The sequence below is a fragment of the Ochotona princeps genome, chromosome 24 (genome assembly GCF_030435755.1).
Source record: "Ochotona princeps isolate mOchPri1 chromosome 24, mOchPri1.hap1, whole genome shotgun sequence".
In the NCBI taxonomy this organism is placed as follows: Eukaryota; Metazoa; Chordata; class Mammalia; order Lagomorpha; family Ochotonidae; genus Ochotona; species Ochotona princeps.
Genome location: NC_080855.1, coordinates 9,194,141 through 9,220,652, shown reverse-complemented (window position 1 = coordinate 9,220,652; position 26,512 = coordinate 9,194,141). Strand labels below are relative to the sequence as shown.

Genomic DNA, 26,512 nt, shown 5'->3' with positions numbered 1-26,512 from the left:
GGAGTCTGGGGTTGGGAACTTCCTGTCCCATTTCCCAGGAGTCCTTCCCAAGGCTTCTCAGTCCAGCTCTGGCCCTGGAATCCCCTGAGTTCCCCACAACACCTCTGCCTCTGCCTTGGGAACCCTGAGTGGTGAGTTGGAGGCGGGCCTGGCTTGCAGCAGCTGGGAGAGCCTACGGAGAGGGGACTCAAGGTCTTGGTGGTGGGATAGGGACTGCAGCAACTGTGGAAGGGTTGCAGGTCTGTGCTGAGAATCCTGGTGCCAGCCGACTCACTAGACGGTGACCTGGCTGGCATCAAGGGGGCCCAGGACTGTCCTATGACTTGGGAAAAGGATGCAGGCTCCATGTGTGCCTGGGTGGAGTGGCCAGCCTCCTCTGAGGCCAGCCTCTTGCGCTGAGCCCAGCCCTAGGAGGGCAGCCAGAGCTACCAAGATGGGGTAAATCTGCCACCTGCCTCTGGGGGCAAGGAGAAAGAGGCGTCTGCATTTTGCCCCTTCCCTGGGTATGGGCTCTCATGTGGGTGAAGTGGACCTCAGGGCTGCGCCTCTCCCTCAAAACTGGACCCACTATTAGCCACATTTTTGGGGGGCTCCAAACACAACTGGTTTAGTGTGGGGTGGGGGCTGTGGAATCCTCCCTGCCCCCAGCCCACCCCCTGCAGAGGTGTATGTTAATGGAGCTTTTGTCCTGGAAACCTGGAGTGGGGGAGGGACTGGCTGTAGGAGGCCGAACCGTCCCAGTTCCACCTGTTTAAAAGCTTTCGGAGAGCCCTCTCCTGTTGTTCCGGCCTGTGTGTGTGGCTAGGCCTAAGGGTTGGAATTTGAAATCTTCCTTCTTTTTTCCGGACTCACCCTGTGTTATTCTGAGGACTGCCAGCAGCCATTTGCATAGTGGTCCAGAACTACTTAGTCATCAAATCTTGGCTCCACTTAGTGTGACCTTGCTTAAGTCATCCGTCATCTCAGCTTGATCTTTGTACTTATCAAATAAAGAAATTATACTTGGGCACCTAGGCTGCGCCAGCCTCACCTCTAGCCTGGGTGGGTGAGCCTGGCAGGTGATTGAGAATGCTTTGCAATTGTTACTTTAAAAAACAGAAACAAAACAAAACAATGAAACAGAACTCCTACAACCTTGAGAAGGCCGCTGTGGCGGTGTTGTACCTCTGCTCACAAGCACCGAATTCATTTCAGGTGCTTTGGCGAGCTGCTCTGCCCTTAATGCCACTAGCAGCCCGGGTGGGGTGTGGAGAGCACTCCTCCACCACTGCCAGCGCTCCCTGCGGGGAGAAAGACTGAATCCTGGGGAGGCACCCATTGCTGGTGGCAACTGGAAAGGCTGGGGAGGGAGGGAAACAAGCAGCTGGACTTTCTGCCGAGGGGGGAGGGGGGACAGCACCGGAGGGGTTAGGAGAGGGCTCCACTACTGTCGGGAGACTGGGTCACCTCCTGGGACCAGCTCATGTATCCTTGAGCCTTAGCACGGTCAGCTGAGGAATGGATCAGTGATGCAGACACTGCTGTGGCCCCGGACTCTATGGGAACAGGAGCATGGGTCCAGGGCATCTGTGTACCAGAAAGGTTATACCAGGCCTTCAACCCCTGCCTGCGGTGGAGTACGGAACAGGTATGAGACTGTTTGGAAAAAGCCACCGCGATGATGGAGCAGTTGGTGAACAGGATGTTGTTCTTGTCCCTGGGTACTCCCTGGCTGTCCAAAGCAGGAGTTAGGCCTGCCAGCGTGGGCTGGGCAGAGTCACCAGTAAGGACAAAGGGAGAATCTGGCAGTCCTGATCACTTCGTTGCTGGTGAGTTTCTTGGGATGGTGGACATTGGGGGAAATCTGAAAATAATTTTTTTTTAAAGATTTATTCAGTTTGTTACAAAGTCAGATATACAGAGAGGAGGAGAGACAGAGAGGAAGATCTTCCGTCCGATGATTCACTCCCCAAATGAGCCACAACGGCCGGTGTGCGCCGATCCGAAGCCGGGAACCAGGAACCTCTTCCAGGTCTCCCACGCGGGTGCAGGGTCCCAAGGCATTGGGCCATCCTTGACTGCTTTCTCAGGCCACAAGCAGGGAGCTGGATGGGAAGTGGAGCTGCCGGGATTAGAACCGGCACCCATATGGGATCCCGGGGCTTTCAAGGCGAGGACTTTAGCTGCTAGGCCATGCTGCCGGGCCCTGAAAATAATTTTAAAAATAAGAAAATCTTAAAAAATAAAGGAGGAAAGAAAAGAAAATGATGGCCTCGCCCACCCTCCCCCCAGCTCCCACAACTGTGCCCATGTGTGGCTCTAGGGCTGGGCCAGGCTGTGCTTGGAGACTGGCCTATCCCAGTCTTCCATTTGCCAGAGAGTCCCTCCTGGAAACCTCTTCTCTGTTCTCTGCGCCTCTACCGCAGCACCCTGGGACCAGGCACTCAGAGCTATGATTACTGCCTTCTGTGTTGTGGTCAAAGCAAGTCTTGGGCTGTCCAGCCCTTGGGAGCTGCCATTTAGGCCCGGTGGACCTGCCTTGCCCCCACAGCTGAGCACCCAGGCAGGAACCAGCTGCCCTGCAGGGGGACTAATACAGGGCCTTCAGCTCCGCAGGTGTGGGAGCAGCTAAGGAGTGGGACCCGCTGCAGGCAGGTGCTCCCACAGTGAAGGATGCTAGCAGAGCCACTTCCAGCTACCCAGGAGCAAGAACAGCTGGGTGCCGTCAAGCTGGAGGACGAGGAGGACACCGGACTGGAGGATCCCCAGCGGGTGGAGGCCAGGCGGAGGCCCGAGGTGGCCCACCAGCTCTTCAGATGCTTCCGGTACCAGGAGGACATGGGGCCCCGTGCGTCCCTGGGCCGGCTGCGGGAGCTGTGCAGCCAGTGGCTGCGGCCAGCACTGCACACCAAGAAGCAGATTCTGGAGCTGTTGGTGCTTGAGCAGTTCCTGAGCGTGTTGCCTCCCCACCTGCTTCAGCGCTTGCAGGGCCAGCCGCTCAGGGATGGGGAGGAGGTAGTACTGCTGCTGGAGGGCGTCTCCGGGGAGGCCAGTCATGCAGGACCGCTGGTGAGTGGGATGGTGCCATCCCGGGGCAGGCCAGATGTGGGGGGGACAGGCAGTGGGACCCCTAAAAGACTCTTCAAACCCCTGCCTGCCCCCCTTCCCAGCCTCCTTCCCTGTACCCCTTGCCATCTGTCTCACTCCCCAGGGAAGCTACCAAGACACCCCTGGGGAGTGTGACACCTAACATTCCCATGTTTTCAACAGGATTTTAGTTTCAATACTGGCAAAAATTTCCCCCGCACAGACGTCCCCTCAGAGCAACACGGGGACCCTTCCCAGGCCTCCAGCCACAGTCCCAAAAAGGAAGAACCCTCAGAAGAGTCTGCAGCCCAAAATGCATCAAAGACACTGCTCCCACCCCAGCCAGGGCCCCAAGCTGCTGACCCCAGCGAATGGAGCCAGGCTTCCCAGAATACCCTCCAAGCTTTGCAGGGAAGCAGTGAAGAGCTGGAGCCCCTGGGAGCCAGGGACCAGATGTGTGCGTGTGAGGGTGGGGGGCCCAAGGGATGGCTGGGGGCGGTGATGTCTGCATGGTGTCTAACAACCTGTTCTTCCTCTCCCTGCACCGTCAGCGTCCCAGGGACCCTCACTGTGGTTGGAGGAGAGTTCCAGAGACCAGGAGCTGGCAGCCGTGCTGGTGAGCAGAGGATTGCCCCGCCGGAGCTCTCTGAGCCTCTGCAGCTCCAGCAAGCCCCTGTGCTCTTGCCTAACCCAGGGTCTCTGCTCTCCTTGCAGGAGTGCCTGACCTTTGAGGATGCCCGGGAGGAGGAGGCTGTCCCCGAGCACCCTCTGGGTAAGAGACACTGCCCCCTCCCCATCCTGCCCTAGGGAGTGACCACCCATTCTTTCCTGACTATGGCTTTTTTCCCCCTCAGTGCTTGTCATGTCTGACCTGTGTTTTTTACCCAGGCCAGTTTTTTTTGTTCTATCACTAGCATGGCTGAGGTAGCCAGATCTGAACCTCTTCTTTTTTTCCCCTGAAGATTTGTTTTCTTTTTTTTTTTTTTCAGAGTTACAGGTCTTGTATCTTCTATCTTCTACTTCACTCCCCAAATGGCTATAAAGACCAGACTGAAACCTGGTACCTGAAACGCCACCTGGGTCTCCTCCATGGGTGGCAGGCTCACTTGGGCCATCTTTTGATGCTTGCCCAGGCATATTGGCAGGGACCTGGATTGGAAATGGAGCTATTTATATCACATGTCAGGGTCTCAGGCCCTCTTTTGGCTGTCCTGAGGGCCGCTTTGTCCAATCTCACCATCAGTAGTTGATGTGGAGACCTAGAAATCAATAGTGACCAATGCAGTGCCTGGCTCTGGCTCTGGGCTGGCCAGGCCCCACCTGACGCAGCCATTTGAAGGGTGAACCAACAGCTGGAAGATAGTTACTCTCACTCAACTTTTCAAGTAAATGAAAATAAATATACAAAGTTGAAAGGTTAAAAAACTGGTGGGGCTGGTAGTAACGGGTGAGGGTTTTCCAGCGCTGCAGTGAGCCTTAGCAGGTCAGAACTTCACACTTGCAAATGGCTATTGTGATGGAATGTCTGTGGCATGCATTTTACTAAAACTAAGACAAAATAGTAATTAGTATCAGACAAGCAGGTTGGAGTCCCCTCTGGCCAAGTGCACATCCTAGAGGGCCCTCAGAAGACTCCTGGCCATCCTGGTTTTGCTTCTTTCCTAGGACTTAGAAGCACAAACCCAGCCCAGGACAATTTAAAACAGGAAGAAGCCAGGGGAGCTTCCTGGCCCCCTGCCTCGGTATCCGAGCCACAGGTTGACGGGTCTGGGCTGCCAGGAGAGCCTCCTGCGCAGACCCACGGAACGGACACCAAGGCCTGCGATGCGGGGGTAGGGCAGGCCCTTTCCTGCAGCAAAGCAGGGACGGGAGAAGACCCCCAAGTGCAGCTCATCTGCACAGAATGCGGGACGACTTTCCGCCAGCTGTCACGGCTCAAGGTGCACCAGGGGCGCTGCCACCCGCACTTGCGCACCTTCCCGTGCCTGTGGTGTGGCAAGAGCTTCGGCAGAAGCTCCATCCTCAAGCTGCACATGCGCATTCACACAGATGAGCGGCCACACGCCTGCCACCTTTGCAATCACCGCTTCCGCCAGAGTTCGCACCTGAGCAAGCACCTCTTGACGCACTCCTCGGAGCCTGCCTTCCTGTGCGCTGAGTGCGGCCAGGGCTTCCAGCGTCGCAGCAGTCTTGTGCAGCACCTAAAGGGGCACAGCCAGGACCAGAAACCCACGTGCATTCCAGAGGCCCAGGCAGAGGCGCGCAAGGTGGCAGTCATCTTGTGCTCCCACTGTGGCCAGACCTTCCAGCACCGCTCCAGCCTCAAGCGCCACCTGCGCATCCACGCCAGGGACAAGGGTCACCAGCACTCCAAATCCTCAGGCAGCCTCAGCCCAAGCCCCAAGAGAAGGCCCCATGTGTGCGGTGACTGTGGCAAGGCTTTCCGGCGCAGCGAGCACCTGGTGACCCACCAGCGCCTTCATACAGGGGAGCGCCCTTTCTCATGCCAGGTGTGTGACCGCAGCTTCACCCAAAGTTCCCAGCTCATCAGCCACCAGCGAGTACACACCGGCGAGAAGCCCCACATCTGCTCTCAGTGTGGCAAAAGCTTCATGAGGCGGGCTGGCCTTGCCCGCCACCTGCTGACCCACGGAGGCCTGCGGCCCCACCGTTGTGCCCAGTGTGGCAAGAGCTTCAGGCAGACGCAGGACTTGGCCCGTCACCTGCGCAGCCACACTGGGGAGAAGCCCTGCCGCTGTAGCCAGTGTGGTGAGGGCTTCAGCCAGAGCGCCCACCTGGCACGCCACCAGCGCATCCACACTGGCGAGAAGCCCCATGCTTGCGACACCTGTGGTCACCGCTTCCGCAACAGCTCCAATCTGGCCCGCCACCGGCGCAGTCACACTGGCGAACGGCCCTATAGCTGCCCAACGTGCGGCCGTAGCTTCCGACGCAACGCCCACCTGCAGCGGCACCTGGCTACACACACAGGGCAGGGGTCTGAGGCTGAGACCCCACAAGAGTGCCCAGAGTGTGGCAAGACCTTCAGCCGCAGCAGCAACCTGGTGCGCCATCTGCTTTTGCACACAGGCACCAGGCCCTACCCCTGCTCTGAGTGTGGCCGCAGCTTTAGCCGCAACTCGCACCTGCTGCGCCACCTGCGCACCCACACCCAGGAGTTATTGTACTAGTCTATCCCTGCCAGGCTTGTCCTCCAGCTGGGCACAGCTCGGCCCTCTGTTTTGGCCACACCCCTTCTAGAATGTGTCAGATTTCTGAAGCCAACAGGTCTAATAGAATCTTGGAGGCCCTGTTCCTTTCCAAACCCACCTGCTACCCTTACCACACATTAGTGGCAAGGCCTCCCTCCTTTCCACCTAATCCCAACCCTTATCCTGTAGGTGCCAAGAGAGCTGAGTGAGGGAGGGCAGCTGTCACAAGGACTCTCACCCTGGAGTGTTAGCTACTTCTTCCTCCGCCCCCCCCCCTCATTTTCATCCTCTTTCCATGCTGTGTGGACCCCTAAGCCTGGGCAGCAGCCTGTAGCCCTGCCTGGCTCTTCACATGTGACCTAAGTAAAAGTCCAGATGCTAGCTTATTGTGGACAATGTCTTGTTCTTGATCCAGTAACTTCATAGATGAGCAACGGCAACCTGCCTCAGCTCAAGACAAGGTTGTGCCCATGTCCTCCCTACCCTGGGCGGCCACGGTGCCAGCTGCCCCTGAAAACATAAGAAACCACAGGAAATGTAAAACAGCACACCGCCCTTCCTGTTTCTAACCAGATGTTTTTCCAGGAAATCGATTCTGTGTCTTGGTTACCTCCACAGCTTCATTGGGAGGGCCTGGACTTGGCACCCAGTGTACAGCTGACCCAAACTCAGTGAAAAAGTCTGAACAGATCTTGGGCCCCATGGCAGCCTGGGGTTGAGGGGAGATTTGGGAAGTGGGGGACAGAACTTCTGGATGTCATGAGAACATTAATTTCAGCCAAGTGAGGTGGGGGCAGTCTCAGGATCCAGAAGGAGCCAGCGTTGGTGTCCACACATTGAAGGGCCCAGGCCTGGGCACCGGCCACAGGATGGGTTAGCGAGTCCAGGCTTGGCCTCTGACCATGGGACGGGTTAGGAAGGAGAGCGAGGCCTGGTACACACCAGGTAGGCCACTTCCAAAGCCCCAGGGACAGCACTCCAGGCTGGGGAGAAGGAAACGCATGTCCCGTGGGAGAGGAAAAGTAGGAGACTGTTGACTGATTGGCGAGGCTTAGAGGTGTGGCTAATTTTTGCTTTTAGATCTATTTGGATGACAGACCAGGAGTCTTTGATCCACTGGTTCATGCCCCGAATTGCCACAACAGGCAGAGCTGGGCCTGACAAACTCTGACTTTGCATGTAGGGGACAGGTTCCCAAGTACTTGAACCATCCTCTGTGCATTGGTAGGGAGTTGGACTGGAAGCTAAGTAGTTTCATATTTTAAGATTTGGTTATTTGTATTACAATGTCAGGTATACAGAGAAGAGGAGAGACAGAGAGGGAGATTTTACGTCTGATGATTCACTCCCCAAGTAGCCACAAAGGCCAGAGCTGAGCCCATCCGAAGTCAGGAGCCAGAAACTTCCTCCAGGTATTCCATGCAAGTGCAGGGACCCAAGGCATTGGGCTGTCCTTGACTGCTTTCCCAGGCCACAAGCAAGGAACTGGATGGGAAACGGGGCTGCCCTAACCCTAACTGGCACCCATATGGGATCCCAGTGCCTTTAGCCACTAGGCTACTGCGCCAGATCCTAATCATTTCATCATTTCATTTTTGCAAAGCAAAATCCTTTCGCTTTGGTGAGTAATTAGAATGGCTCAGAGTAGGCCACGCCAAGGAGACCAGTTAGGAGGCATAGACTGCCCAGGCTCCTGAGGACAGTGACCTCAGTGCAGCATGGGGTCCTCAAAGCCCCTGGTGAGTTCAGCATAGTAGGAGAAGCCATGCAGCAGGCACATGGACCAGGCTAAGTGGAGGTTTGCCGCGATGAAGGGAAAATGAGAGGACTTGAACAATAGCAAAGAGCTTCAAGGATAAGAGATTGGGTTGGTCCTGGCGGTGAGAACCCCCTAGAGCCAGTGTGAAGGGACTTGGAGGGGAACAGGCAGGGCCAGAGTGGGCTCTGTCCAATGAACAGAGGGGGTGTGGCCCAGAGCACCCAAGGAGGCTGCTGACCCAGTAAGCAACAGCACCCACTTCCTCCTCACAGGCCCAGCCCACTTTCCTATCCATTTGAGAGTCCAGGAAGCCTTAGATCAGCCCTGCATCCAACCCACTTTTTTTTTTTTTTAAGATTTTATTTTTTTTATTGGAAAGTCTAATTTACAGAGAAAGATCTAAAATCCACTGGTTCACTTCCCAAGTGGCAGCAACGACCAGAGCTGAGCCCTCACCAGGAGTCAGGAGCTTCTTCCAGGTCTCCCACATGAGCGCAGGGTCCCAAAGCTTTGGGCCGTCCTGAACTGCTTTCCCAGGCCACAAGCAGGGAGCTGGATGGGAAGTGGAGCTGCCGGGATTAGAACCGGTGCCCATGTGGGATCCCGGCACATGGAAGGCAAGGATTTAGCCACTAGGTTTTCATGCTGGGCTCCCATCCCACTTTCAAAGTAGCTGCTGGTTGCTGCCTGAGAAGAAAGAAGCTGAACCCAGTGCTTCATCCTGAAACAGGAAAAGAGGCCTCTTCTGAGTTCCTAAACTTGATTCACCTTCAGGCCTTGCTCCTGGCTCCCCAGTCCGTGCCACTGCAAGCAGGGTGAGTTCTCGGGTCCAGAAAGCTAACCATGTCCACCTGCTGCCTCCATCCTGGACTAAAAGAGCCTACCTCTAGACACTTGCTCTTGGGAGCTCGTTTGGGCCCTTGCAACCCATCTGGGAGACCTAGAAGTGCCTGGCTTTGGCCTGGTTCATCGCTGGCCATTGCAGTCTTCTGGGAAGTAAACCAACAAATAAAAGATTTTTTTTTTCTCCCTGTCTCTCTGTAACTGACTTTCAAAATAATTAAATGTTATTTTAAAAAGAAATGCACAATGTATCCACTCCTCAAGAGCAGAATTTTGGGCCTGGCACGATAGTGTAGCAGTTAAAGTCCTCACCTTGAACATACCGAGATCCCATATGGGCACTGCCCACTTGCCATCCAGCTCCCTGCTTGTGCCCTGGGAAAGCAGTCGAGGACAGTCCAAAGCTTTGGGACCCTGCACCCGTGTGGGAGACCCGGAAGAAGCTCCTGACTCCTCACTTTGGATCGGTATAGCACTGGCCATTGCGGTCACTTGAGGAGTGAACCATCGGATGGAAGATAATTCTCCCTGTCTCTTCTCTCTCTATATATATATATGACTTTGCAATAAAGATAAATAAATCTTTTAAAATAAATAAATAAATAGAATATTTTAAAAGAGAGGTGAAAATAGAGACTTGGACTTGAGGTGACCACATTAGGGGGGGGTCCCCCTGATCCCAGCAGCCTGAGAGCAGGAAATGGCAGTGGGAAAGCTGAGACTGGGCCTGTCAGGTAGGGATTCCCACAGCTCAGGGGAAGGACAGGTGTTACCGCAGGACAGGGCACTGCTGAGTTCACAGTCCAGAGAAGATTGGCAGCCCTTGGGCCTGCTGCACACCAGGGTGGCCCTGGAAGCCAGGGGCTGAGGGAGGGTGCCAGGGGTACCTCTGGGCCCCTCTTGAAGCTCAAGGCCCTTGAGAAGACTGAAGTCCCACTCCAACGGTCCTTGCCCCAGACCCCAGGTCAGCATCCAGCCTAGGACCCCTTGCAGCTCTGCACAGCTTGGCCTGGCTCATTCCTGCTCCGGCATTCCCAGCCTGCAGAGCCAAGACCTCCCCCTCCCTGTCCCACTGGCTGGGGTGCACACTTGGAAACATGCATGGAGGGTCAGCTCCAAGCCTCCCTGCCTCTGCTGATGGACTCTCCCACGGTGGGTCTGTGCCCAAGTTGTTCAAAAAACTCTTTTTCTTTAGCTTTTGTTTATTTGAAAGGTAGAGTTACAGAAATAGCAGAGAATCTTCCACATGCTTGTTCACTCTTCCAAATGGACATCACGGCCAGGCTTGGCAAGGCCAAAGCCAGTAGCCAGGTGTTTCTTCTGAGTCTCCTTTGGAGTAGCAGGGACACAAGCACTTGGGCCATCCTCTGCTGCCTTTCCAGGCTCATTGGCAGGGAGTGAGATTGGAAGCGAAGGAGCCAGGATTTGAATGAGAGCTTCTGTGGGATGCCAGTGCTATGGGCAGCGTTCCACTGCAGCGCTTGGCAGTGCTGTCCTCCCTTGCATGGCTGAAGGAAGTGGACTGGCCACACTGAGTTTCTGGTTTTGTCTGGGGTTGATCCATCCTTGTGCCCCCGTGAATGAACCTGTTGTGAATGCCTGCCTGCACAGGGTCACATGCTCATGCTCTGGATTGTGGAGTGAGATCTCTAGCCCTGGGTCTGCTGAGGGTCTCCTCTCTTGGGCGGCAGCCCAGCTATCTTCCCAGGGGTAATCGCACTGCATGCCCCCAGCCACAGAGCAATGCCCCTCTCCTCACCTACTCTCCAAACCCCAGGCCAATAGATGCAGAGCATGTGTCCAGGGGTAAGCTCGGGTGCCAGCCTCTTATCAGACACACGAGCAGCAGAGAACTCCGTGGGAGGATCAGTGTCTAGCTTGGGTGGTGGGGCTGCTGGGCCCATCTCTGGCATGTGAGTCTCATGGACACCCTTGGTGTGCCGTTTCAGAGGCCAGAGACACTGCCACATTGAAAGCGCCTTAGCGTCTCAGCAGAGAGCCTGCCCTGGCCAGCTCCCTGGTTCTGCTCTGCTTCCATTCACCGAGTCCTGCAGGCTGCCTTCGGCTAGTGCCATGTCCTGTCCTGTCCTCCTGGCTGGTACTGGGCATCCCCTCCCACTTGGAAAGGGATCAACTGGAGACCCACATGGCTTCCTGGTGCTGAGAACTGCTGGGTCAGGTGTCCGCTGCTTGTTTTCCTTACACACACACAACATGAGAACCAAGTGCCCACAAGCCGATCCTAAGACGCCACTAGTCATCAGAGAGGATGCCAGAAGCTACTGTCTCAATCCACTGCTGCGTCACAATTAGCTCTGGATCCCTGGCTCTCATGCCCCTATTGGCCTGCAAAGGTCATGAGAACTTGGGGCATTTTGCCCGGATGACTGGGACAGTGCTGACAACTCCAGGATCTGGAGGGATCTGTAGCAGATTCCGGGCACTGGCCCTTTAGGGGCAAATCAGAGACTCGGCCACACCCAGACACCAACCAGGCGGACATTGCTCCCCGCCCTACACACACACTCCTGCAGCCCGTGAATATGCAGACTCCCCATCCCACCCCAGAATGAAGATTCTAGAAACACAGCTCCAGGGATAATAGCTGAGGCTCTGAACCTGGGAGTAGGTGGTGAATGAGGTGGCCCAGGCTTCACCAGCCCTCACCCTGAGCTGCAGCCACCTTAGTGGCTGACAGATGGGGCAGTCCCTACCTGCCCCAAGGCAGCTGAGACCACACAGGTGCAGGTGGGAGAACTTGAGATTGAATGGGACGGGGGCACTCTGGACCAGGTGTGATGGGAAATGAGCTCTCCCTGGTGGTTCGTGACTATGGGTTCCTGGAGAGGAGTCTCCCAGCTGGGTTTGGGTCCCCATCGCAGGCCGGCAAATGGAAATTCAGGAGAGCAGGATGGGGTAGGGAGTATGGGCGGGGTGGGAGGCAGGCTTGTCCTCCACAGACACATACAGGCATAGGGCGTGGCGTGGGTTGTGTTGGGATGTTCAGGGTGTGCTGTTCCAGGGACAACAGAAGGGCCCCGCTGGGGCAGCGTTCCTTTCCACTGACCCGAGTGGGGGCGAGAGGGCTGGTCCTGTGTGCAGCAGGCCCAGAGGCCCTTGCTGGACCCCGGCGGCGCGCACCTGTGGCGGCGGATCCCGCGCGGCTGGGAGAGGACGCACCGCCCCCTGGCGGCTGCCCGGCCCGGGAGCCTGGAGGACCGAGCGGGCCCGGGCCACTGCGCGGCGGCGGAGCGCGGGGTCCAGGCGGGGCCGTCTGTTGGGTTTCTTGGGAACCACCGACCCTGGCAACAGACGGCGGCTGGCCCGGCGGAGCCTCGCCATCTCCGGCCACGTCCCGCCCCTGTCCAGGCTGGGGGCGCTCCGCACAGAGCGTCTGCGGGTCAGCGGGAGGCGACGGCCGCAGCCAGCAGGGGCAGGAGGGGCAGCAGCAAGGGAGCGGGGAGCCGGCCCGCAGCCCGGTTGATCTCGCACTTGCAATCGCAGGCTCTCGACCTGGGAGTCGCTTGAGGAGGCTTGGGAACGTGAGGGTCAGAGGTGGAGGCAGGGCAGTCCAGCCACTGGGGCCCCATGGGCTGGGGGAAGTCGGGTTCGACCTTGACGCTGCCCTTAGGAAATCGCCAGTAGTGGGCGCCCTTGAAGAAGTAGGTGTCGCCTGCGGAGGGCAGGAGAGGGGAAGGAGAGTGCGCTTCGGGAGCGCGCTCCCGCCCTGTCCCCTCGCGTCGCAGGGCTGCGTCCGTGTCCCCACCGGCCTGACCCCCTGGCTTGCAGGCCCCCAGCCTCGGCTCTACCTGTGTTGCTGACCGTGACGTCGTCGGGCGCGGGCGGCGCCCCTTCCCACAGGCTCAGGTCTCGAGGATAGCCGGGGTCGGCCCTCCCGGCCGCCTCGTCAAAGCGCCAGTAGCGCTGGCCGCGGATTAGGTAGGTCTTCCCGTTGGACGGCCACGAGAACACGGCATCCACCACCTCCCCAGGCGGCAGCCCCAACTCGGTGAGCGGCCGCGGGGGTCCGTCTAGCTGCCGATCTCGAAACACCCAGAACTGCGGGCCTGGGGAGCAGGGGGCGGCGTCAGATCCAGTTCAGACGGTCCACTTCCCTCCATCCCGGCCCAGCTCCCAGTCCTGCCCGGGGCCCCACTCACCACTGAAGAGGAGGATGCGCCCGTCACCGGGCCTGGCATAGGCAGCTTGGACCATTTTCACCTGGACAGGCAGCCCCTCCCAGAAACGATGCAGCCCTGCAGGCCGTGGGGACACCAGCTGTCCGGAGGGCTGCAGGCGCCAGAACCAGGGCCCTGTGGGCAGGGGACATGAGGTGGGGAAAGGCTGTGCTCACTCTCCAGCCCCGAGTGGATAGGGGGATCCCTGCTCCTCTGTGACTTGCTGGAGAGTCCCCCTTTGCGCACCCAAGTGCGCACTTCCCCCAGGAACCCCAGAACCCAGGAGAGCCACCCAGTTGGGTGGAGAGCCAGAGGGCAGGGCCAAGGGCCCTCTGAGGTCGGCACCTTTGAAGAAGAAGGTCTCCCCGCGGATGTTGGCGATGGCATCAAAATTGCCCTCACACCGATCCGGGGCGGGGACAGAAGGCCTGGGGATGGAAGAACAGGCGCGAATCGCTCTTGCACTCTGTGACCGTCCCACCTGGCAGGACTCCTGCGTCCCATCTCACCCAAGGTGGTGCCCTGGTACTCACCTGTTCCTGTCCGGAAGCTGGGTGGGGGGCTGGGGAGGAGGAGCCAGGGGTCTCCGAGTTGGCCTATGTGGGGTTTGGTGCACTCTGCCTGTGAGAGAGAGTGAGGTGTGGGTCACTGGGCCTGCAGTGTCCTCCTGGGTGTCATAGGGCGATGTCCTGCTGCTTTGACGCCAACCCCTAAAATCCCACATCTACACTCACGGTGTCGTACCATACAGCTGCTGCAGGCCTTCGAGGTCATCCGGGGACAGCCGGTACTTGGCAGGGTCACCCACGGGGCCCTGGTAGAAGGGCCTCATGATGGAGCTGGGAGCGGAGGAATGCCCCAGGCCCAGGGCATGGCCAAACTCGTGGACAGCCACAGCAAACAGGTCAGTCCCTTCGCCATCTGGGGAGCAGGGCAGAGGGGGCAGAAGGAGGGGGCAGGCTCTGGAGTCACATGCCCCTGCTGGAAGGCTTGGTGTATATACTGGGGAAAGCTCAGGGTATAGGTACCCTCCATGGGATACCTCTTCCCGCTGCCCCCACCAGGCCCAGCTATTCCCCATCCCACTGCTGGCTGATTTGGCCTCAGCTTCCCTCTCTCACCCCATCCCCCTGCCCAGAATAGGGGCTCCCTGCAGCAGGCACTCTCAGGCCGCAGCCTGCTGGCTGGCCGCCCACCTCCTCCCGGCCTCTTCCCTTGGGATCCAGCCCTGTGCCAGGGCATAGCCTCTTCTTAATCCTAGCTCTTCAGCCCTGAACGCCTTCAGGGAGGGCCTCATGGGAAATACACAGGTGCGTACAGAGAGGGCAAGGCCGTCTGGGTGCTGCGGCCCATCTCACAGAGCTGAGCCTGGAGCACACAGGAGCAGCAGTGCCAGGGGCAGGGGCAGCCCACTCTTCCTGCAGCAGTTGTGGGCAACCATGGTGACCCTAAGTCCCTCTCCTGAGAAACCGGAAGATGTGTGGTATCCACACCAGCTCAGTTTCTTCTGGTATCTTCCTGGCCTCCTTGTTGGGCTTCCGGGTGCTGCAGGCTGGCTGCGTCCTTGTCACGCTACCCGGCAGGGGGAAGTTACACAACGGTGCAGCCCGGCCCTGCAGGACGTGGTGACCTCCTGTCCCTCAGCTCCCCTTGCTATCTCCCCTTGGACCTCAGGCGACAGGTGAACCCCAAAGTGCTTCTTCCTCTTTCACCCAGGCGGGCTAACACACACCCCGGCTCCGTGCTTCCTCTGGCCCTGCCCAGGGTGAATAATCTGCTCCTTCATCCCCTCCAGAAGCAGCACCAGGTCCTGTCTGCCCACCAACCCTTTCTTCCTGTTGGCTCACCCAGCTCTGACACTCACAACCTCCCACCCTAAAGCCCCCCATCCCAGTTCACACTGCCCTCTGTCCCCTCCCAAGCCCAGTCCTTGGTCCATGGTCTGCACTCAGCACTCCCTCTCCACCACTCCACCCCAGCTCCTCTGCAGTCTGGATGCTCCCCCATCCCCCCAGCGAGCCTGCAGCAGCCAAGAACACCCCGAGGACCCTTGAGCTCTGGGAAGGGCCTGTGACCTGTCCTCCCGCAGCTCCACCGCTCCTGGGCTTCGGGGCATCCCCCTCCCCACCTGGGCTCTGTGCCTGACCTTCATCTTCATTTTTCTTCCAGGAACCTTCCCAGCCCCCACGGCTGCTGCCATCAGACCCCCGTCCCTGGCCGCCGAGTAGACTGAGCTGAGAGCTGTGGGTGAATCACTCCTGAACCCACAGACCACATCACTCAGGCTACACTCAGCCAAGGCAGTGAGGCTAAGTAACCCTGCATGCTGCAGGGACGGGGTGGGGGTGGGGAGGACGGGGAGGGGTTGATTCGGACTCAGTCCACATTATCGCTGCCTACACCAGCTCACCGTCTGTCTATACCACCTGCTGTCTACACCACATCATTCTGCACATCCATCACCTCTCCGTCCATACTACCTCATCATCCACACCACCATGCCCTGCCTACATCACCTCGTAGTCTGTCTTCACCGCCTCGCTAGTGTGAGTACCCCAGCAGGGCCTGTGTGTCACCACTTTCCCTGCCTAGAGCTGGTGGACGGAGCAGAACTGGGCTTCCCACAGGCAGGACCCTGCTCCAGGAGGTTGTGGATCCACCGAGCACTCCTCTCCAGCCAGACCACACCCTGACTCAGCTGCTCTCTCCACTGCTTCTTCAGCCCCTCCCCCACTCCAGGACATGCACAGGAATTCCCTTCTGGAGCACCAGCACTGGGGAGTTCCATTTCCTGTGGACATGGTGTACAGCCCCTCAGACTTGCACTGGTCTGTGCCCACCCTTGCACCCAGGATCCAGCCAGACCCCAGGCTTCGCCCACCCTGGCCCATTTCAAACACCTCTTAGCCCCCATCTCTGCACACCCAGGGCTCCCACAGAGGTTGCTGCATCCCTTTCTCTGTCCCCAGCATGCTCTGGGCAGGATCCTTCCAGAAGGAACCCACTGCCTGCAGAGCCCCATTGTTTTCCCAGTGTCTGGGACCTGGACTTGCCCTCCTCCACAGTCTTCCTCCCACTGTGCGGGCCCTGTGGCACTTGGTGCCTTGCTGGGAACCAGTGAGGGAACCATCTCTTGCAGGAAGTGTCCCCTCCTCTGTGCACCCACAGCCAGGGCTTCTGCGCTGTAATTTCATGCGGTTGTGTCACTGGTTGTGTGGAGTAACTCTACTGACTCAGCTGTTGGGAAGGACTTTGTGTGCTGGGAGGCTGACTTCCCCTGTCACCTGAGCCTGGCCACCTGACCCACTGTTTGGTCAAACCCGAGTCCAGGCACTGCTGGGCATATGCTGTTGTACCTAACACCTGCCCTGGGCTGGCTCCGAGGGAGGTTCCCCACCTATGGCTCCTGCAAGGTGGTGCTCACCCGGGGGGCCAGTTCCTTTGTGGACACCTCTCAGTGAGTACACTGGACAGGTGGACACCTCCGGCCTGTGTCAGCGCCCGCCTGACTCCCAGCACATTCCCATGTCATTTTCCTGCCGGTGCTCACCCAAGGGAAGGCTCAGGTGCCTGGGTCCTGCCGCCCACATGGGAAACCCAGAGGGAGTGCCTTGCTCTTGACTTGGGTCTCACCCAGGCATGCAGATGGATGGGAGTTCTCACTCTCTCTCTGTCTTTGAAATAGATTTTGGAAAATAAGAAATAAAATAAATTAAGGAAAATATTAAAAATAATGGGGCTGGCCCTGTGGAGTAGCAAGTTAAGTCACTACCTGCAGCGCTGCCATTCTAGTTATTTGCCGGTTTGAGTCCTACTCTGGGTTGTTCTACTTCCAACCCAATTCCCTGTTAATGTGCCTGGGAAAGGTGGCAGAAGATGCCTCAGGTACTTGGAGCCCCTGCACTCGTGTAGGAAACCCAGAAGAAGCTCCTGGCTTCGGCCTGGCTGTGTAGAGAGTGAAACAGCAGGTACAGGGAAATCGGTGCCTCTCTGTAGCTCTGCTTTTCAATAAATAAACAAACGTTTAAAGTACACACACACACACACACACACCCGGTACCTTCTGCGTGTCTGAGTCCATCACTGCCCGGCTGCACTAACAGCAGTTTCCCAGGAGCCCACCCCGGGTGAAGGACATCTCCCAAGAGGTGTTACCTTTCACCCCGTAAGTCCAGGTCTCTTCATCATCGAAGTGTGTGTCCCCAGAGATGGGGTGCTCCCCAGGGAAAAAGGCATGGGCCAGGGTGCCCCCAAGCCCATCGAAGGGGTAGCTGTCCTGGTGGTAGGCCCGGACGAAGTCAATAAGGATGTCTGGTTCCTGGCGCTGGGTGTCCACCTCATGGAAACTGAGCCCCGACTCTGAGCCCCACACGGCCAGTGCGTAGTTCAGCAGAGTCCGTACTTTGTCATGGCTCAGCTGGGAGCCTTGGGGAAAGGAGCGCACCCTGGGGAGACAGGAGCGGTTGTTAGGGTAGCCGTGGAGGGATAGGGTCACCATGAGAAGTAGGGTCAAGCGGCTGGCCCAGGCAGTGGGCTCCAAGACCTACCCCCACGTCAGGGACCGCTTCCTCCACACACTGCCACTCAGGGCGTAGCGACGGCGGCGTCTAACTAGACCTGCGGCCCCCAGCACATCAGGCAGGGAGCAGCGGGGCTTGCGCATGGCACCCACCGTCTGGGAGTCTGTGGGAGACAGTGGGGGGCATCAGCCAGCCAGGCGGTGGGCCCAATAGGGGAGCTAGCAGCCAGCCAGCCCTACATGGGGGACAGCTCAGGGATCTGAACCTGGGACCCACCCTTACCCCGAAGCTGGTTCACACCTGGCTGCCCCTGTGCGCTCCTTGGCAGGGTCACACTTAATACTGGGCACTGCACTGCCCAGCTTCCTCCTGGCCAGACTGTGACCTGGGTCCTCCAACCTTCACCTCCTCTAGGTGGTGCAGCAAGGACCCAGACCTATGACTGGTAGCCTGCACCTCATATCCCAGCAGCCCTGTTCACTGGCCACAAGCCTGGCCCTCCTGGCTCCAGGCCCATCTTCATCCTCTCTAAGCTCACACCACAGGGTTCTGATAGCGTAATTTACAGTGGGGCCCCACAAGACCAGACAGGACAGAGAGGGACCTGCCTCCCCTTGCAGCCCACCAGAATCCCACAAGCTCCCTCTTCTTTTCCATGTACCCCTGCAGAGGTGCCTCACAGCTCTACCCTTCAAGCACACTCCAAGTTCAACGGCTCTGGCCACACACTTCCCTGTCTCCAGCTGCGCCACCATCTCCATCTGTAACTGCAGCGATCTTAAAACTTCAAGCCCAAGGGCTTCATGCATTACTCCTGGAGACCCTTCCCTGATCATTCATGCCCCTGGGATCCTCAATGCCCAGGAGCCCTGTGCCAGACACACAAGCTCGGCCCTGCCCTGGGGTCTTGGCGGTGCAGTGTTCTCAGCCCAACCCCTCCCACCTCCGTGGGAAGAGATCCTGTGCATTTGGGTTTTCGGTCCTTCTAGCTGCCTCCCTGTCTCTAGTTCCAGGAGCTCCTTGGTGGGAGCAGGACCTTGCCTACGTTTGCTGTTGCACCCCAGCAGAGAGATGGCCCTCAACTTCTGAGCAGACACAAGCCTGAGGCTGTCCCAGTTGGGTGCAAGGTCGGGTGGAGGCAGAGCTGGGGCCAACTGATGCGAGGGCATGGGGCACCTACCCATGAAGCCTGTCTCCGGCAGCCCCGCAAACCTCTGCATCACCTTCAGGGCATCCCGCAGCTTGGCTGGGCTCTGCAGCTGGGCCTGGGCGGGGTCGGGGGGCGGCAGGTAGCCATAGCGGGTCAGCCAGTCCTGAAGGAGGATCAGCAAAGCCGGGGCAGTTAAGTGGACGGTCTCGTCCAAGCCCTCACTATCCTGGAAATCCCGCCCCTCTCCCAGGTCCCTAGCCCCCGGGCTCACCCGCCCAAGCCTCCCCACCCCCACCTCCCGCGCCGGTTCCCCAAAGCTCCTTTCCAGACTCTAAAACCAGGTCGGAAAAACTCGGACAGACCCAGAATCCCGGGGCTCACACCCATCCCCAGTCACTTCCAGCGTCTCAGTCCCCAGCCCCCGCCGTCGCCTCCTCCATGCGGCCCGCCCGGCCCGGTGGATCCCAGGGCTCACCACGAGCAGGCTCACGTCCTGAGCCCGGGTGGGCTCTAGGGCGCGCACGGGTGGCGGCAGCAGCGGCAGCAGCAACGCCAGGAGTCGGAGCCGGAGCGCTAGCGTCGACCCCCACAGCTGCATGGCGCGCTCCAGCCTCGGACAACCCCGGGGCTCCGAGGGTTCCTGACCCCCGTGCCTCTCTAGGGACCTGCAGGAAAAGGTCACGGAGCAGCAGAGAGTCACCGGGACCCGCGTCGATTGGGAAGGTGGACAAGAGGTCTGGGCTTCTCCCAGGGGTGCCAGGAGACAAAATGCGGATTGGAGGCGCACGGCAACGATAGCGGCAGGTCCAGGAGATGGGGGTACACGCCGAGTCCGAGGATGGCAGTTGGAGCAGAGGCCCAGATAACGGTGCACCCCGATGCGCGGGGCGGGCGTGGCGGGGAAGTGGCCTAATCTTCCAAAGTCAAGTGGAGAAGTGAGGCCCTGGCGGTGGTCTCGCCGTCCCCTCCCCAAAGACCGTCTTTGGAGCGCTTCAAAGGTGAGCGTTGCCCGGAACGCCAGGGTCCGGGGGCAGTAGCGGCCGCGAGTTTCTCTTCCCGGAACCCGGCTCCAGGGCGCTGGCCGACCAGGGCTCGCTTCTTGTTTCTCCGAAGAGCACGCCTGGGGCGGGAGGTGGGTGGCCCGGGCCTCCCCGCCCCCTCCCGCCGCCTGGCCCGACGACCCCGCGCCACGGGCGGGCCGAGCGCGAGGGAATTCCGGGCAGCAGGGAGCTGGGAAGGAAGCTGACTTTCCCGTGGGGTCCTGGCCCGACCCCCGCTGGCTGAGCGGCCGCTGGTTCTTCCCCAAGACCCACAGCGGCGTCTCCGGATCCCGAAGCGCACTCCACTCCTGGGACCTCGAGTCCTGTCCCGGGCACTGGACCCTTCACCCCAAGACCTCGCTGTGGACACTGTACGCCTGCTGGTGCTTAGGGCAGGTGGGAGGCGTAACCCGCTCATCCTGCACGGAGGGCCGAGGCAGGAGAACGCGCAGGTGCAGAGGGACCGGAGATGCGGGGAGGCGGGGAGGGGCAGGGGGCACCCTTCCGTGCGAGGGAGCCTGTGAGCGAGGAGTTGGGGTTGAAGCCTCTGGCTGGGGGAGCAGCGAGGGGACCCTGCTCCAGACGGAACAGTGCGCTGGACGTGCGGGCTGCGACAGTCTAGCAAAGCATGGCAGTCCCCCAGGGGTCGGGGTCGTGCCGCGTGGCACGCTCGGCAACTCCGCTTTCCCACGACGGTGCCAGTCCCCGCTGCTCTGCATCCGGCTCAGCTCCTGCTATTGTGCTTAGGAAGACAGCAGAAGTCGACCCACACGCCTGGGTCCCTGCACCCACGTGGGAGATCCGGATGGAGCTCCCGGTGGTCAGACTGGACCGCAAGAAGGAAGAGCTCCCTCTTCCCTCACCCCCACACTGTTGCTACCTTTCAAGTAAGATCATATCTTCAGAAAACATAAAGAAAACAAACAAAAAAGTGTCATCCTGTATTTGTCTTCTCCAGCTACTGTAACAAAAATACCACCCTCTGGGGGCTTCAAAGGAGATGTTTTCTCTCACAGTTGAGGATATCCGGGTTAAGATTGTGTGCTCAGGTGCTTGCGCTCTTGGCACAGCTATGGTGGCCTTCCCTGTCCAGGACCCTGACCGCTGGCTCCTGCTCAGTGCTCGTTTTGGCTTCCTCACCTTTGCAAAGGCCCTGCCTCCAAGTGCTGGGTGATTAGAAGCTCAGATTCCAGCTTGTGAATTTTTAGGGATCACAACTCAGCCCATAGCAGATCCCCATTGGCCAGCACTAAAAGTTAACATTGTGGTTCAGTGCAGTAAGCTGCCGCCTGCAACTCACACACTCTGGATCAGAGCAACAGTTCAAGTCCCAGCTGCTCCACATATTTTATTTGTTTATTTATTTTGTAACTGAAAAGTCAGATATACAGAAAGGAGGAGAGACAGAGAGGAAGATCTTCCATCCAATGATTCACTCCCCAAGTGACCACAATGGCTGGTGCTGCAGAGATCCAAAGTCAGGAGCCAGGAACTTCCTCCAGGTCTCCCACGTGGGTGCAGGGTCCCAAGGCTTTGGGCCATCCCTGACTGCTTTCCCAGGCCACAAGCAGGGAGCTGGATGGGAAATGGGGCTGCCGGGATTAGAACCGGTGCCCATGTGGGATCCTGGCATGTTCAAGACGAGGACTTTAGCTGCCAGGCCACCGTGCCAGGCCCCTGCTCCACTTCTAATCTAGCTCTCTGCTAATGTGCCTGGGAAGACAGTAGGTGATGGCCCAAGTGCCTAGGTCCCTGCCACCAGGATGGGAGACCTGCATGGAGCCCCGTCCATGGCTCCAGCCTGATCCTGCCTCAGCTTTTGTAGCCAAGTTGGGAAGTAACCACAGAATGGAATTTCTCTCTGTCACTCTACCTTCCAAATAATTAAAATAAAATATATATTTGTTTAGAAGATGAAAAGATCTGAGGGTGCCTGTTTGACCCAGATGAGGCTTACACCCTGCAGGGGAGTGTGCTCTGTGGGCACCCTGAATTAAAATTAGCCCATGCCCCAGTTGTGGTTCGAGCTGGAGACCAGTGAGGGCAGCCCTGGCACCAGAGGCTGATGACATGTTCACTCACTCAGGTTTTCACTTTCTTATGGGGAGCAAAGCTGGCCTGAAAATGGCTTGTGAAGAAGGGGTGAGGTCCTTGAAAATGGCCAGGACTTTCCTGAAGACATTTCCAGAAGGGCCTTCTCCCTAGTCCAGACACAGGGTTACAGGGAATGAAAGAGGGAGGATCGGTGGCTCACAGTTCCCAGCAGTTGAACATCAGACCTGCAGTCAGTCAGACCTGGGTCAGTCAGGCCTGGGTCAGTCAGACCTGCAGTCAGTCAGACCTGGGTCAGTCAGACCTGCAGTCAGTCAGACCTGGGTCAGTCAGGCCTGGGTCAGTCAGGCCTGGGTCAGTCAGACCTGGGTCGGTCAGAACTGCAGTCAGTCAGACCTGCAGTCAGTCAGACCTGGGTCAGTCAGGCCTGGATCAGTCAGGCCTGGGTCAGTCAGACCTACAGTCAGTCAGTCAGACCTGCAGTCAGTCAGGCCTGGGTCAGTCAGACCTGCAGTCAGACCTGCAGTCAGTCAGGCCTGGGTCAGTCAGTCAGGCCTGGGTCAGTCAGACCTGTAGTCAGTCAGGCCTGGGTCAGTCAGGCCTGGATCAGTCAGACCTGGGTCAGTCAGACCTGCAGTCAGTCAGCCCTGCAGTTGAACATCAGACCTGCAGTCAGTCAGACCTGGGTCAGTCAGGCCTGGGTCAGTCAGACCTGGGTCAGTCAGACCTGCAGTCAGTCAGACCTGGGTCAGTCAGACCTGGATCAGTCAGACCTGGGTCAGTCAGACCTGGATCAGTCAGACCTGGGTCAGTCAGACCTGCAGTCAGTCAGACCTGCAGTCAGTCAGACCTGGGTCAGTCAGACCTGGATCAGTCAGGCCTGGGTCAGTCAGACCTGCAGTCAGTCAGGCCTGGGTCAGTCAGTCAGGCCTGGGTCAGTCAGACCTGCAGTCAGTCAGACCTGGGTCAGTCAGACCTGCAGTCAGTCAGCCCTGCAGTTGAATATCAGACCTGCAGTCAGTCAGACCTGGGTCAGTCAGACCTGCAGTCAGTCAGACCTGCAGTCAGTCAGACCTGCAGTTGAACATCAGACCTGCAGTCAGTCAGGCCTGGGTCAGTCAGACTTGTAGTCACTCAGGCTTAGGGTCAGTCCAGCTTGGGGTCAGTCAGGTTTGTGGTCAACCAGGTTTAGGGTCAGTCAGGCCTGGGTCAGTAAGACCTGGAGTCAAGTCTGGATCAGTCAGGCATGTGGTCTGTGAGCCTCTCCAACTAAGTACACATGAAAAATTGCTTTGTGGAAGCCCACTGGGCAGTGCAACCCACAGCTGAGGCATCTAACCTGGTGACAGAGGGAAGTGACAACCCTCCCTGAGAAGTGGATGCAAGTCTCCCTCCTGGAGCCTGAGTGGGCCTGGGCACTTTCCTGGGCAGTAGAACTCCACAGAAGGGGTGGTCTGGGACCTGCCAGGCTGGAGCTTGGGAAGCCTCACAGGGCTGGCACTATGAACTAGTCAGTTAAGTTACCACCTGCTGTATCTGCTGTCCTGGCTGCTCTACTTCCCATCCAGCTCCCTGCTCTTGTGCCTGGATGCAGCTCCTGACTCCTAGCTTCACTCTGGCCCAGCCCCAGTGCTGTAGCCATTTGGGGAGTGAACCAGAAGATGGAAGATTCTCATTCTCTTTCTGTCTCTCTGTCCTGGCTTTCAGATAAACAAATATTTTTATGTTTGCATCTCCTGGCCAGGCCTCTTGGGTCCTCCTCTGGAGGAGTTGGGCTATGAGACACATGGGGCGGCCACCCAGGGTTGGGGGAGCATCCAGGCAGGCCACAGGCAGAGGCTGTGTGCACAGAAATGATCAGGAGGCCCATGGACCCCCAGCCAAAGGCACAAGCATCAGGGACCCCGATGAGGGAGAGTCCGACCATCATCTGCCTGTAGCTTGAGCAAGCCTCTGGGCAGAACCTGGCCAACTCTCTAACTCTCATCCCAATTGGAGGGATGGCTGCCAGGTAGCAAGAAGCAGCAGAGCGCCCTGTACCGGCTGACTCCACAGAGCCCAATGCCTCTCCCCTTGACCCCACCTCATGCCCTGCTGTGTACAGGTGCATCAATGTGCCAGCTAGCATCCTGACTGTGGTGATTCAGCTGGTTTCTAACGCATCCTGGGAGGCTGCAGAGAAGGTCCCCATCACCCGTGGAGCCGACCTGGATGGATGGAGTTTCTGACTTCTGGCTTCAGCTTGGCTGAGCCCTGGCTGTTGGGGAGGTTTGGAGAGTGAATCTGCGGTGGAAGATTCACTCTGTGTATCACTCTGCCTTTCTAATAAATAAAAAACTAATTGATAAATAAAACTTTAATGGAGGCAGAGCTTGGAGCAAGGGAGTGTAGTGTTGTGTTGGGGAGCGGGGGTGCTGGGGAGCCAACCCCTGAAGCCAGGAAAGGCAGGTAGCAGAGCTGGCTGGGAAGCAACCTGGTATGAAGGGCAGGGTGTGGCACCAGCTCCAGGAAACCAATGTCCATCTCAATAAAACTGAGATTTTTTTGAAAAGTTGGACAAAGGGCCAAGTGTAATGACCCAATAGCTAAATTCTTCCCTTGCATGCACCGTGATCCCATATTGGTACCAGTTCATGTCCCAGCTTCTCCACTTGTCATCCAGCTCCCTGCTTGTGTACTGGGAAAGCAGTAGAGGACGGCCCAGGGCCTTGGGACCCTGCACCCACATGGGAGACCCAGAAGAAGCTCCTGGCTCCTGGCTTCAGATTGGCCCATCTCTGACGGTTACAGCCACTTGAGAAGTGAACCAGTGGATGAAACATCTTTCTCTGCCTCTCCTCTCTGTAAATCTGATCTGCCTTTCTAGTAAAACTGGATAAATCATTTTTAAAAGCTGAGCAAAAAAAAAGGTAAAAAACAACTCAGAAACATAAGGGTAAACAGAGCAAGCAGGTCACAGAACAACGCAGCCAGAGGAACTGTTTCACATAAAGACTTTGACGCTGCAAACAATACAACTCATTGTTTATAGACTTTGCACACATTGTAAAAGCCTGAGGCGCCCTGATCCAGAACCAGCCCATCTCGCTGGACTGCCTCTGCTGGGGTAGGGGGCAGGGAGAACCGAGTCCACTAGCCAGGCGTCCCTGGGCCTGGGAGATCCTTCCCACCAGGTACCCTGGCCTGTTGGTGATAGTGCCTTGTGCTGCTCCCTGCCTTTCTGGTTGTGTCCCCGCTTCCCCAGGAACCCTCAACCCCTCCTACCCACCCTCCTTCTTACTGACAGGGATGCTCCTGTTGGGCAGCAGTAGGATGGCCAGGTTCCAAGGATGGAACTGTCTCAAGTGTCTAAAGAGGGGCTGGGGCTGGGGGCTAGGCAAGCCAGGTGGAGGGGTCCGCCGTGTGGCCACACACTCGTGCCTTCCTCCAGGAGCAGGTGGTGGGTAATGCCAGAGTAGGCTGACACACTGAGCAAGGTGTGGGGTGCTTGCCGCCAGTGGCCCTGTGGAGGTCATCGGAAGAGCCAAGGGCTGGCTCCTTGACCCCACTTCATCCTTGCTCTCCCATGTGCCAGCAGGTACCAAGGGCCACTAAGGGTCTCTGAGTGGCACAGCCACACATATGTGCTACCTGGTCAAGCTAGGATTCATTCTCACTGCTGATGCCAGCTCCATGAGCTGGACTCTGTGACCCTACAGTTTGACAGGTTCCACTCCTGTAGATGGCATCTATAGCTGCTCCCCAGGTCTGGGGGAAGGGGCCTTGTCCACTTGGTCTCTGTTGGAGCCCCTAGTGTGCTGAGGGTGGGTATGATGTCAGTGGGGCTGGGAGAGGGCTCTCTGGCATTTGTGTGCTTCCCAGGGGTCGGGCAACATTGGGAGACGGAGTGCTGAGTTGTGTTCCCTCCTCCCTGGTCCCCAAGCAGCTCTGGAGGCCAGGCAGTGCTAAGATGGGTCTCTGTCCCTACCCACTTGCTGTCTGCTGGCAGGAAGACACCATGCTCCTCACCCACCTGCCAGGCAATCACTGAACCCTTTCCCAGGAGTCCCAGCTCTCCATAATAGCCTGGCTTCCCCACCTCCCATCACTCCAAAGACCTGATGCCCAGTCTGAGGTATGGGGACCCAGCTTTTCAGGCAAGCAAAGGTTCATGGTGGACAGCCCCAGGGCCCAGGCACCAGGCCCACAGGGTGCAAGGCATTCTAAAGAGAGCCTGCTCAGACCCAGACCCAGGGTACACTGGAATGCCCTGGTTTCCAGGCCGTGCTATTGGCAAGCCTGGGCTCCACACCCAGCCCTGGTCACAGGGGAGACTGCGAGTGGGACTCTGGGAAGCGTCCGGGGCCCAGTCCCGTGGGATCGTCACATCTGCCTCACCTCTGTCTGTGGGACCCTAGCCCAAGTCTCCTGCCCACCCCTCCCCATAACAAACTTCCTGTTTCATGGGGATGTCATCAACAGGAAAAAACCGGCTGAGCCAGGAGACCGGACCGGGTCTGATCTGTTATCGTCGCCCATGATTTCTTGCCTCTTGTTGTGAGGGGACAGGAGCCTCCTCGGATGCTCAGAGTGGGGTCCGCATGCAGCAGGGGCTCAGGCGTGCTCCTGGGGCTGCCACTTGCCTCGGCAGCGACTGGGGCGGCATCTTTGCCTCCGGGGGGTGGAGGCCATTCGGGCCGCCAGAGGGCGCTG

The 26,512-nt window shown here is 58.2% G+C and overlaps 2 protein-coding genes across 4 annotated transcripts; one reads left to right on the top strand and one right to left on the bottom strand.

The window, feature by feature from the left end:
• Positions 1-2,765: 2,765 nt before the first annotated feature.
• ZSCAN10 (zinc finger and SCAN domain containing 10) lies at positions 2,766-6,257 on the top strand. The gene is given in 4 exon segments (XM_058680985.1): positions 2,766-3,048; positions 3,618-3,682; positions 3,781-3,838; positions 4,732-6,257. Coding segments are annotated over 4 exon segments (1,902 nt in total). The 5' UTR covers positions 2,766-2,795.
• A 4,356-nt stretch (positions 6,258-10,613) lies between these two features.
• Positions 10,614-20,168, bottom strand: MMP25 (matrix metallopeptidase 25). Of its 3 annotated transcripts, XM_058680726.1 has the most exons (11): positions 19,516-20,168; positions 19,204-19,393; positions 18,759-18,891; positions 17,606-17,741; positions 17,214-17,503; positions 13,793-13,979; positions 13,592-13,675; positions 13,404-13,486; positions 13,041-13,193; positions 12,690-12,947; positions 10,614-12,553 (listed from the first exon to the last, which is right to left on the bottom strand). In XM_058680726.1, exons 2-11 carry the CDS (start codon positions 19,324-19,326, stop codon positions 12,282-12,284), a joined length of 1,719 nt encoding a protein of 572 aa, XP_058536709.1. In that variant the 5' UTR covers positions 19,327-19,393; positions 19,516-20,168; the 3' UTR covers positions 10,614-12,281. The 3 variants fall into 3 exon arrangements, with proteins under 3 accessions (XP_058536709.1, XP_058536708.1, XP_004587101.2); XM_058680725.1 differs by having other exon boundaries at positions 19,204-20,168; XM_004587044.2 differs by having other exon boundaries at positions 13,592-13,679; positions 13,803-13,979; positions 19,204-20,108.
• Between the last annotated feature and the right edge of the window lie 6,344 nt (positions 20,169-26,512).